Source organism: Oryx dammah, unplaced genomic scaffold (assembly GCF_014754425.2).
Source record: "Oryx dammah isolate SB20612 unplaced genomic scaffold, SCBI_Odam_1.1 HiC_scaffold_27, whole genome shotgun sequence".
Lineage (NCBI taxonomy): Eukaryota > Metazoa > Chordata > Mammalia > Artiodactyla > Bovidae > Oryx > Oryx dammah.
This window is the reverse complement of record NW_024070211.1, coordinates 116,939,993-116,953,348: the sequence shown is the minus strand read 5'-3', so window position 1 is coordinate 116,953,348 and position 13,356 is coordinate 116,939,993. Positions and strand designations below refer to the sequence as shown.

General features: G+C 38.8%; 1 protein-coding gene across 1 annotated transcript in view; it reads left to right on the top strand.

The window, feature by feature from the left end:
- Positions 1 to 13,356, top strand: part of PDE11A (phosphodiesterase 11A) — a 418,022-nt gene that overhangs the window by 50,350 nt on the left and 354,316 nt on the right. The window contains exon 2 of the mRNA XM_040227701.1: positions 5,280 to 5,438. Within this exon, the coding sequence (XP_040083635.1) occupies positions 5,280 to 5,438 (159 nt within the window). The remainder of the gene's footprint in view (positions 1 to 5,279; positions 5,439 to 13,356) is intronic.

Genomic DNA, 13,356 nt, shown 5'->3' with positions numbered 1-13,356 from the left:
GTCTCAAACAGGGCAGCGCCACCACCCCGTGAATGGCCCATGGTTAAACTGCAGAACAGCCACAAGGGAACGCTTATTTCCCACTCAGCACTTGTCCCCTTCCTCTGTTCATCACTCAGTGAATCTCTGCACTGGATACATGGAGTTAGTTTTTTACATTAAATAGCATGAGCAACCTTACATCAAATTAATCAGCAAGTCCTATTGATTCTGCCTCCTAAATATCTTTCACCTCCGTCCTTTCCATCACCCCTCCCACCAGTAGCCACCATCTCAGTCTAGAGATGGTATCTCTCTCACCTGGATCTCTTATTTCCTGCTCATTCTTTACATTTAAGCCATAATAACTCTTTCTAAAATGAGGAATCAGTCACATTACTCCCTCCTACCTTCTTAAAACCCTCTAGTGACACCCCCCCCCCCACCCATGGTAAATTTACAATTCAAAAACCTGGTTACTAAGCACCCTTTCATCAGCCTCCAGCTGCTGGGTTTTGTTCCATCTCTGGCTCTTCCCTAGAGGACTGTCTTCAACTTCTTTCATTTCCTCAGATTCATCAGCTTTCTATTGCCTCCAAGTCTTAAATACTATTCTCTCTTCCTGGGATACTGATCCTTTGGCTGACAGCTTAAAAATTTCACTTTCCTTGAGAGATCCACCCCCACCCCACCTGGCCCCATACTGTGTGTTCCAGAGTGCCCTAAGTTTCTCTTACTACTATACTCACTTGTGATCATTGCTTGGCTAGCAAGATCTATTTTTTGCTATCTTTCATTTTTAAGCTTTCATTCTTTCTACAATATCAGAGTAATATGTCCCTTTATCTAGTTATCCTTAGTTCTCTTCATCTCCTGCCATTAATTTATACCTCAATTTTCGGCTCAGCGTTCTTAATTTTCTTAAATTGGAAATTAATCTAGAGGATTAATATAATTAGGAAAGTATGCAATTGTATCAACTCTTCTGACCTCTCATGAGATGAATTATATCAAATTTTGAGTTAATTTGGGAGAATATTCCCATAAATAGTGTGATGAAGACATGGACAAAGTATGTTTTACCATGCATTATATTTAAAAAACCATTAAGACTTAATGAAATGAATCATTCTTCTCAGCTTTTAAATTGGAAGATTAACACTTGCCACATACATCAATATAATTATCTTTTTCTCCTCTAGTTACAAGTTTATCAGGTGAATGTGGAAAGTTGAAAAGAGGGTGAAGAAGGTATACTATATTTTTGTTCCCCTTGGTCATGACTAGGCACCCCTATGTCTGTTGTCTTCATGTGGCTTTGGCTACTTTGGCAATGAATACCCCATAGTCTTGGTGGTTGATTAACTCAGAGTTGAACTGTGGTGGATGAGGCCCTTCTCCAGAGATAATGACCATCACAAAGATAAGAGCAGAAAGGCTTGCCTATTCCAGAGTAGATTTTCAAGTCCAGTCTCACAGGTTCACATCACTAATATATAACCACCATATGCCGTGACATCATCTTTCTTCCTTCCCATTTTAAGGCTTTTTTCTCATTAATGAACTTTATTGATCTTACTAGTGACTAAGCTCTTCATCATTTTGGACAATTGGTCTCATATGAGAATCATTTATGAGCATTTAAAACCAAGTAAAAACCAAAGCTTCATACTGATTGATTCAACCTTCTCAGGTAATTCTCACCTGCAGCCAGAGTAAAGAACCACTGATTTAGGTCCCAGGACACACTCACTGATTTATGAACCTTCTTTTTTTTTTTTAATTTTTAAATGTTTTTATCAACCTTCTTGACTTTCTTTATATGTAGACTTTTACCTTCATCTCACTATTTCACATCCCAGTAAATGCTGCTTCCATCTATACAGTTTCTCAAATTAAAACCTGAGATTCTTCATCTTTCTTTAGTCCCCCATCCCTAACCAGTGCGTCAGGAAGTACTGTGAACTCAAGATATCCATCTATTTCTCCTTACCTCCATCGCTTTCTTTTAACCCAGAACATCGTCTTGCCTTACCTGGACCACTGACATTTCCTAACTGGTTTCTCCTATTCCAAACCAATCTCATCTTCCACAGAGTTCTTAACTTTTAAAAAATAGTCTTAAATGTTTATTGTAAAATATTTCAAACTTTTAGATAAGAATAGGCGATCAAGCTTTATAGAGTCTAAACACTGTACTATATTTCTTCAAAGTTTTTTGTTGTTGTTGTTTGTTTTTTAGCAAGGAAAAATCGGTTGTTAAGAGCTGAAACCTCACCCTCCCTCTCCCTCGTGCCATCTCCTTTCTTCCTCCCTGGAGCTAACCAACCATGCGTATTAGTTTAGAGTTTATTATTCTCATGCATGCAGTGTACTTTGCTACATAATATTTAGCATTGTTTTAAATATTGGTGGTATTATATAGATGGTATCAGATTGTAGCACTTTGCTTCATTTAACATGCTTTTGATATTTGTTCATGTTAATACAAGAAGCTTTAGTTTATTCATTTAAATAGTTGTAGAGTATATCAAAACAAGACATCATAATCTTTCTGTTGACCATTCAACTGACTTCCAGGTTTTTTCTTTTCATAATTGATGTTGCAGTGAACATTTGTACATCTCTCTATGGTGCATGTATAATAGTATCTCTAAATATATGCCAAGAAGTGAAATGTGAGGTCTCAAGGCTTTTTAAATCTTCTAATATTTTGCATAATTGCAATATAGTTTTTAGAAAAAAGTTCTATTACTGAGGAAAAATGTTGTAGAGCACCTCTATTATGCCAGTATGGGTAGTAAATGAGAAACAAAAGCTTTTCTGTCTTAGATCTTATATACCAGTGGTGGGAGAACAAATAAACTAAGATGATGCTTTCAGAGAATACTGAGTGCTGAAATGAATCATAGCATCCTTCTGCTTCAAGATCTTTGGTGATTTTCCATTAGGAATAATGTAGCTCCTGCCCGGTCCTGTTAAGACTTGGCACTCCCTAGTTCCTGCCTTCCTCTTCCATTCTCCCTTTGGCTTCCTGTTCTCTTGCCTTTGACCTTTGAGTCTGGGGAAACTACTAAGCTTTCTCTTGCTTCTGGACCTTCACATGGGCAATGTTTCAGCTTCCCAGAAAGTTTTCCCCACCATTCTTTGACTGACAAGTTATTCCTCATGAATCTAGTCTGAGCATACTTGTCCTGTCTTCAGAGAGACCTTCCTTGATCCCCAGAAAAACAGATGCCTTCTTTTGAATCTGTCTCATGGCACCTTGCTCTTTTACTCAGTATCAGTTCCCACAATATATGGTATGGATTTGTATGCCTGTCACCTGCCTCAGCTGCTAGACTGCGTGTGCCATGACGGCTGGGATGATGCTCACACCCTGATACACGGTGGCTCCTAAGTGGATGAAAAACACAGAAGTAATAATGCAACTTAGTGTTTTTCTGGAAGTTTGGTTGCAGGCTCATTTTGAGCAGGCAATTTGATTTTGCTTGGCTTTTGATTTCTGTCTCTCCTTTAGGGCTCCATTCTTCCTAACTCAGGGTTTAGAATGGCCTCCAGAAGTCCTGGACCAGAATCAGGCCTTCGTAGAAGAGGGCTCCAGTCCTTTTGATTATGGGGATAGCACAACACTCATAGAAGGCCAACAGTGTTTGCCCTGGGGGCTCTCATCTTGTCCACAGCCAGCCTCCCTAGGCCCTCAGTCAGATAAAATTCACAGTTCTAGATGGTGGTAGATGACAGTGCTTTGCTTCTTATTTTTAAGCCTCTTTCAACAAGGAAATGTCAAGAGCACTGGGAGAAGCCTCAGTTCAGCCCCTAGCTTGAAACAGTGAGCCTGGATCCAGTTCGTCTTCTTCCTTGGAATGTTTTTAGCCCCCATTACCCTGTCAGGAGCCAGTCTTTGCTCTCTCTCTCTCACTCTCTCCTTCCTTCCTTCTCTTTTCTCCTACCCTCCCTCCCTTCCTTTTTCTCTTTTTTCATTCCTTCCTTTTTCTTGCTTTCCATTTGAAAGTAAATTGAAGGTATTATGACATTTCATCTCAAAATACTCTAGCATGCATATCCTAAAGATAAGAACATTCTCCTACATCATTACAATATCACTATCACACCCAAGAAATTATATATTGACACATGATATTACCTAATGTATAAAGTTCTTGTTCAACTTTCCCTAGTCATCTTCCCCCTAAATTGCACAACACTTTTCAGTGTCATTTAGGTTTCAGATCTCTTCAGTCTTCTTTAAGCCAGCACAGCTCCCAGGGCTTTATTTCATCTCTCATGATACTGACATTTTTGAAGCGTCTAGATCAGGCTTCCGATAGAACGACTGGTGGTCTGCATTTTTCCTAATTTTCTTTTCCTGAATGATCAGATTCAGAGGATGGACAAAAGCATTCCACATCCTTGATGATGCTGTGTCCTTCTTATAGTACCACAGCAGGGGGGCACATGGTGCTATTTTGTCTCATTAATGGTGATGTTAAGTTTGATCATTTTTTAAATCTTATGTCCATCAGATCTTTTAATAAAAAAACATCTTTTCCTCTTTGAATTTAAGGAGGGATCTGTGGGGTAGCACTTTGAGACAAAGTGAATACTTGTTCAACAGTAATGTTTCACCTAATGGTATTGGCATCTTGATTGGCATCATTGATTAATGATTCTTGCTTGTATCCATTATTGCATTGGTAGTTGCAAAATAGGTATGATATAATTTTATCATTTCTTCTACATTTTTAGCTAACATTCTGTAAAGAAACCTGTTACCTACTTCCTCCCCATTACATTAAAAACATTTTAACAAGTATTTAAAACGTATCAGTATGGGCTCATACATTCTGTTTTTTTTTCCCACAGGATCATTTGACTGGAAGAAAAGTAGTGCTTTTCTGTATTTTTAAAATAATACTTAATATATTTATTATGTATTTTTCTTTTTTAATACTTTGTAGCCAGTTGTCTATGTGAAATAACATATTTTAGTAAATAGCATAGTGTGAAGTTCTATAAAAAACACTTCCCCCTCCCCCAGTTTTGATATGTTATTGTGGTGGGGTTGAAAGTTTCTCTTTTCGTTTACCATGGTTAACAACTATGAGGGTGATTTGTTTTCATTTATACTGCTTTGGTGAATTCAACATGCAATCAAATCTGTTCTTGTTATTAAAAATCAGTGAGGTGAGGTTCCCAACGATAAGTTCTTATACACAGAAATAGACAAAAATACACTTCTCTCTCCTTCTTGACGACAAGGCACATGCAATTAATGCCCTCTCTTGTCTTATTTTTAGGATCGAAGATTCAATGATGAGATCGACAAGCTAACTGGGTACAAGACAAAGTCATTACTGTGCATGCCTATCCGAAGCAGTGACGGCGAGATCATCGGCGTGGCCCAAGCAATCAATAAGATTCCTGAGGGTGCTCCATTTACTGAAGATGATGAAAAAGTAAGACTGTGTGCATTTTGTGATTTGTACTTTTCTTCTTGATCACTGATTGCTATTCTCCCTGAAAAGGACAGGAATTATGTGAATAGCTGTTGGATTAGACCATTTATGGATCAAAGAACTTTTTCTCCTATTACATGTAATATAATGGGAGCTTTTTTTTTTTTTTGCCATATCATAGAATGTAGTATAATTGAAAATAATTACTTCATCTTCACCTTAACTTGCTTTTCATTGCAATCCCCAGTAGTTTTCTTGTTATTCCCTAATCTTTATATTCCTTGTAAATAAGCTTTTTAATTGAGGATCATAACACCAGCACACGCAACCCAAGGGAAGATAAGGGAGATAAAAAGATTACTGTGTTTCAGAAACTCAGCCCTTTTCTTATATTTTTATAACCACTGTGAAGAATTATTTTCTCAGTTCTTCTATAAAAATCTCAATAAAATGAATGTTATTTAATTGTTATTCCAAATTGCTAATAAAAAGGACATTATTTTTGTCCCTGAAGAGCAGTTGACCTTGGTAGAAATGATGTACTCTTTGCTCTGAAATGTTGAATTTTCTCACCAGTATTTTATCCACCAGCTCATTTTAAAAGAGAGAGCTTCAAAGAGCTGAAGTTCTGGCTTCGAATCTCTTTCCATTCATGTTGAATAGAACCTGGTGGAATATTTATAAAATCTGTGGTAAAAGCAAACCTCAAGTTAATTTGTTTAGGTTTATGATTGCCATATTCCTGTTTGATTCTAAAAAGTACTTTATAATTTAACCTTCTGGCTGTGAGATTGCTGTTTGCCAGTGCTGATTACTAATGCATTAAACTAATACAAATGTTCTGGTATAAAAAGGTCAACATAAAATATGATTATAAGGAAAAAGATTTTTAAGAGTCTTTTATTGAGAGGTCATTTCTCTAGTCAGATTTACACAGCCCAAATCTCAGAAAAGGCTGATAAACTCTTACTGTGCGATAGGACCTCAGGCAAGGTCTTACCCATCCAATAATCGGCTACAGTGTGCAAGGTACTTATGTTGGGGCCATGAGAAACAAAGGTAAATTCCAGACGTGCTATGCTGTGTGGTCTGCACGAGGAAGAAGGGGAGGTCAGCAATTAGATATTCTAGGACTGCTGTGAGTGCCTAGGAAAGGGAGAGTGAGGCTCTCTCAAAGACTCTGAAGAGGCTTCTTGGAGGAGATGACCTCTGTCAGACCTCTGAAGAAAACTTTTTTAAGACAAAGCTAGGTGAGAAGGTGATGCTGTTTAGGAACACATAAAATGTAGTCTACCTCATTCACTATGCAAATATTTCCATGGAATGTGCAGATAGAACAAACATTTTATTTTGCTCCTTTTGTACCAAAGATAACAGTCTTATAATATACCTCCTATAAGGACTTATGGGCTTTGCTGATGGCTTGGATGTTAAAGAATTTGCCTGCAAAGCAGGAGACACAGGTTCAATCCCTGGGATGGGAACATACAGTGGAGAAGGGAACGGCTACCCACTCCAGAGTCTTCGCCTGGAGAATTCCATGGATAGAGGAGCTTGGCGGGCTACAGTCTGTGGGGTCACAAAGAATCAGACACAACTGAGCAACTTTCACAGAGACATGATAAGGACTTATAGAAAGATTTGAGTTTTGTTTTTCCAAGCATCTCCCAAATAGTTAAGTTTATATACAGATATTAGTCTTGCTTTGACTCTATCTCCTTCATTTAAGAGAACTCCATTATATATTTAATTCTCATCTCTGATTCCATTTATGGTAGATTTATTTTCTGGACTTTTCTCAGTGGATTTGTACTTAGAATCTAGGACTTCATAAACTCTGGATGATTGAAAGGGAAGGTCTGCAGAGGGCCTTGTTCCTGTCTAGAACAGCATCAGTGCTTAGCTCTGCTGAGAATGAGGGCTAGGGCCAAGCTTCAGCTTGGCTAAGGACAAGTAGCCTGCTTTGGGTGAACCACTTAAACTCTGACACTCAGTTTCCTGTTTGGTCAACTAGACTGTCTACCATTCTACAGCATGAAAGCTTAATAAGGTCATCACTAGCAAATACTTTGCAAAGTGTAAGAAACTAAGCAAATGTAAACATAATTTTTTAAAAAACTAACACTTTCCCAAAGAGTTTCAAAGTGTTCCTCTATATTTGTCACTTATTCCCAGGCAGCTTATTTCTTACATTTAAATGTAAGAAATTTACTAAATTTAAAGACATTTAAATGTAAGTAGCATTTTATTTTCCAGGCTCCACAGTTTCCTCACCTGATCGAAAAACCTTACCCTAGTCTCACTTCTTGGAAAGAAACCTCCATCACCTAGGGCACATATGTTATATTATTACAGGTGACAACTGGACTGGATGGAGAGTATTTTTATCTCAAATGCTGTATCTGGTGATTGTTCTTTACTGCAAGAATTCTAGAGTAAACCAAACAGGAGTGGGGAGGAAGAAAAGCAGAAAACAAATTCTAGAAATGATTAACAGGAAAGAATAAGATCTAGATACTTTTTTTTTTTTTCATGTAAGAGAAAACATTGTGGCCCAATGGGTCATACAGGCCAGATAGGGAGCATGGCGGTGATTTGGGTGTTCAGTTGTGTCCAACTCTTTGCGACCCCATGGGCTGTAGCCCACCAGGCTCCTCTGTTCATGGGATTTCCCAGGCAAGAATACTGGAGTGTGTTGCCATTTCCTCCTCCAGGGGACGAATGTCCTTGGGTTGAAATTCCAACTCTGCCATAACCTGTGTAACTTTGGGCAAGTTACTTAGCTTCTCTGTGCTCCAATTCCCTCCTTTTAGGAGAGAATATAATAAAAATACTTATCTCCTAAGAAAATAGGGGAATTAAATGAGAAAATACAAGGAAAGAACTTGGAAGAGCACCTAGCACTTGGTAAGTCTTCGCAAAAGATTAGCTTGTACTGAAGCAACGTTAATCTATGTGAGATACAGTCAGGTCTCAGTTAAAGGATTACCTTTGTATAACATAAGTCTGTAAGTTTTTATTAAGCACAATCTATGTGCCAGTTCCACTGTCCAAATTTCAACAACAAAATGAGGGCTATACTTCTTTATAAATTTACAGTTTTCTTGTATGATTGTTTATACACATACTGTTTTACTTGATTGTACAAGATTATACTTATACCAATTTGTATTCTGCTTTCTAATTTAAAGTCATTTCTTACATATGTGTCCACATACAAATGTAGCCTTCATTTGCCATTTTTAGGGATTATAAATTTTCTTCTTTGTCTGTATAATCTAGCTTGCTTAGTCCCTGTCTTATTACTGGAAATTTGGGTTGTTTCTAGTTTTTCACTAACACAAATAACTCCCGAATGAACATCTTGAACAAATTACCGTTTTCTTTTGTGTTATTTCCTTGGGGTGTATTCCAGAGACTGAAATTACTGAGTCAAAGAGCAAGAAAAGTTTTATAGCTCTTATTCCAAGTTATCAAATAGCTTTCAGAAATACTGAGCCCATTTATAATGGTAGCAGCATACCCATACCTCTCCTCACAGACACCTGCCAACTTTGTTCAATTCACACTTAAAAACTCAAATTAGTTTTCCCTAGTCTGTCAGGCAGGCTTCAGAGAATCTCCTCCCACATTTACCAGTATCAGCTCCAGCAACAGAATTTTCATCGTTGCCTACAAGTAAGGAGACGAGGGAGGAAAGTGAAAGTGCAGTGTTCAGCGTTGGTGAGGGGCACCAGATCAGACGGCCTTCCAGGCCTGTTCAAGTCGTTGCCTGGTATGGATTAGCAGAATGACCTTCTGCTAAGGTCAGTTCCTCCTAGCCTCAGGACCTCCTGGGGTTGTTGTGAGGAGTTAAGTAGATGATAGATGTAAAGCTCTTATCAATAATGAGCTGAAATCTCACCATCTACTCCAATCCAAATGAATACAATTTGAACTATATTTGTTATTTTAGTTTGTACATAGAACTGCTATGTCATCATTCGTACGCATCGTGGTAAGTTTATTGCACATTTAGCATAATGTGATTTGTATATCCTGATATCTTAAAATGTCAACTTCTGGAGACTATCAGCTGTGTTAAGTTTGGTGTAATTCCAACACATTTTGCCATATGAGAATTGGTAAGTTATTTGCCTGGGATAAATTAAAAATTAAATGTGGTACATTCATTTCTAGCCTATTTACATCTCTAACATCATTGTGCATCGGATCCTACTGTGTTTCTTAAAAACTCTGTACGTGCGTATGTTTCAGTGACTGTGCCGTATCATGTAATATTTGATGGTGTTCCCCAGAAAGGTCATCAAGTCCTCTTCCTACAACCCCTGTCCTCATCCAATGCAGGAATCTACCTGACAGATGGTTATCCTGGCTCTGCCTAAAAACTTCCCTTTCAATTATTTTAAATCATCATGTTATCTAAAGTTCTTGCATAATTGGCAATAATTTTTTTAGTTATGTGTCAGGGTTTGTATGAACTATAATCTACCACATGCACATAATTTAATAATTTAAGTTACATAATGACAAATTACTGGTTCGGCACTTCATGTTGCTAGTGCACCTGAAGGTGAATCATACCCAAGAGATGATCAGAGTTTCCTGGTTCGCCTCATGATTTCCAGCATATGTTCCTGTTTTTCTGTGATACATATATACTAGCTGATTGAGGTGGTATGATCGAACTCCTTGCATCCAATTAATTGATCACTGCATGATTCCTGAGTGAGTAAAAGGAGGTGTTACCTTGCAAAATAAAATAACGAAATGTGGATGGGAGCAAATATTTGGGATCTCTCAAGATGTATCGGCACAGCAGAGGAAACCTGGGATATGGAAATAAGCATGGGCTCTCATCCGCCCTTCCTAGCTTTGTCATTACCTGAGCCCCAAAGGAGCTGTTTATTATGGCATTGTAGAGTGAGGAATATGTCCACTGCAGTTATTTTCCAACAACCATCTTATAAGAAGTTCTTCTCTGGCTTATCTCAAGGTTTCTTTAGCCTGTGATCACTTCTCTCCAGCTTGTAGTTGGGAGTGTTCAGCTACCCTGCTGCTCTTCTTTGTGCCGGCATGTTCAGCCAGCCTGCAGAGCTGGGATGCAGCCAACCGAGGTAGGCTGCCCTGGGACTGGCCACATTCCAAGAACTTGTTACGGGTGATGCTGCCCTGCCAACTGGTGTTGAGGATGGGGCATGGATGATGCTAATGAGTCTTGCAGAAGCTGGAGTTTTGTTATTTGCAACAGGCCTGAGATAGCCACAGTCAGACAGTGAGGATTTCATAAGCTCTTGGTCTTACATTTTTAAATTGTTCCTGGTTTTATGAATGCTAATGTTTAGGATCCTGGTGAGATATCAAAGGTTCTAAAGGTACTAAAGTTCACGTTAGTGGGGCAGAAGAATGTTGATACATCACGCTGATGGGGTAACAAATTGGTGGTCCCAGAAGAGTGGAGGCAGCTCACAGATGTTTGTCTTGCATGGAGTTGGTCTGGTATAGAATTGATTCTTTTTTCCAGAAAGCCTTTAGATGTGCCTGTAAGCTCCAATTCTGCCATAATAGACAATCCCCAAATTACTAGTCAGTTTAATCAAATCAATTTAAGGAAGTGAAGATGGACAGGTTTCTTCTGTCATCTTATAAAGAGTTAGTTTCTCTATGAAGGTACTTTTCAAAAGTGCTTTTCAAATCGTTATGTTTAAAAAATCTTGTTACATGTGTGGCTGGTGGTATTATAACTCTGCTGCTGCTGCTCTTAAATCGCTTCAGTTGTGTCTGACTGTGTGACTCCATAGACAGCAGCCCACCAGGCTCCCCCGTCCCTGGGACTCTCCAGGCAAGAACACTGGAGTGGGTTGCCATTTCCTTCTCCAATGCATGAAAGTGAAAAGTGAAAGTGAAGTCACTCAGTTGTGTCCGACTCTTCCCGACCCCATAGACTGCAGCCTTCCAGGCTCCTCCGTCCGTGGGATTTTCCCGGCAAGAGGACTGGAGTGGGGTGCCATTGCCTTCTCCGTAACTCTGCTAGGCAGGTTTATGTGTTTTCTGTAATACTGTGCTATCATTTAGATACCCAAATACTAAACGAGCAATAGTTCAAACGAACTAATTTGAACATGTGGCCTTTTGGTCGTCATCTCATTTCCCCCTCTCCCCTGTCTATATTCCAATTAAGTTAGATTTTCAAAGCTGTTGCAATAAGATTAGAATTAAAAAATCAGTGTTTGACAAAAGGTTTAAAGAGTTTTAGAATACAGCTCTTGATTTCAAGTTATATTTCATTAATAAGATTTCAGTCCTGGAAAAATTTGGATTGAATATTGTAACGTGTTAATTGTAATGTCTTATCTACATTTAACCTGTTAGTCACTGTACTATTTGCCTTTTAATGTCTATTATCCAGGTCCTATGTGATCACTGTGAAGCTACAGAGCTTCAGAGACCTGTTTTATGTTCTGTGTATTCCCTGGACTAAATCTGACTGAGAATTTCAGAAAGAAGCAAGATTTACAAGAAAAAACTATTACTAATAGAGTACCTGTCAGAACTCTGGTTAAATTTCAGGGAGTTTTTTCCTATTGGAGAACCGTCTCAGACTTTCAGCGCTATTCTCTGCCTCGTCCTTAGGCAGGATCTGATGGTGGGGTAAGAATGGGAGTCCACCTGCCAGGGCCCAGGTTAAGGGTTATTGCTCTAAAAAACTGGTCACTCTGGCCCAGTTTGGTCATGTGCTTCCTACTCCCATACCTTTACTTGTATTCTTATCTGACTGCACGAAATTCTTCTCTTCTTCATCCTCTTTCAAGGTTTAAGTCAAATCCTGTCATCTTAAGTAGGCACTATTCCAAAAGCGATTGTTATTTTTCCTTAATAGTAGTTCCTAATGTTTTATAGTTTAACATTTTTTTTTCAGATGATCCCAATGATTGCAGTTGGATTTTAACTAACCATTCATTGAGCAAAGATATAATGACTAAATATTTAGGAACTAAGAAAATCAATGACACACCAGTTGACAAAATGAAAGGCAAATACCTACATAGTGTATTTTGTATTTCAGATGCAAATCATGTTTGGTATGTTGGCAGATATACATGTCCCTTGCAAAAATTACAGTGTCTTATGTTGGCTTTTATAACTTCCTGCTTTTTGAGCTTCTCTTTTTGTATTTCTAAGAGTTACCAAGGTGATGATAAGTGCTTGCCCTTTCTGTTTGTTTCCATATACTTTGCAGAACCTTGTTCGGTAGTTTGCACTTAGCAGGGACCTGAATGAGCAAGATATAAATAAATGAACTAAGTAAGTTACAGGGCTGTAACTGTTACAATGCAGAATCAGAGGGATTTTGAATGGTCATTAATCCGAACATCATTTTTAATGGCCAAATGATGTTTCATTGTGCAAGAGCTATGCTTTCATTCACTACTTATTGATCTCTACTTAGTAAATACTGCTATGTGTGAGGCACTATTCCAAGTATGGGAGTTCAGTTCAGTCGCTCAGTCGTGTCCGACTCTTTGCGACCTCATGAATCGCAGCACGCCAGGCCTCCCTGTCCATCACCAGCTCCTGGAGTTCACTCAGACTCACGTCCATGGAGTCCGTGATGCCATCCAGCCATCTCATCCTCGGTCATCCCCTCCTCCTCCTGCCCCCAATCCCTCCCAGCATCAGAGTCTTTTCCAATGAGTCAACTCTTCACATGAGGCGGCCAAAGTACTGGAGTTTCAGCTTTAGCATCATTCCCTCCAAAGAAATCCCAGGACTGATCTCCTTCAGAATGGACTGGTTGGATCTCCTTGCAGTCCAAGGGACTCTCAAGAGTCTTCTCCAACACCACAGTTCAAAAGCATCAATTCTTCAGTGCTCAGCCTTCTTCACAGTCCAACTCTCACATCCATACATGACCACA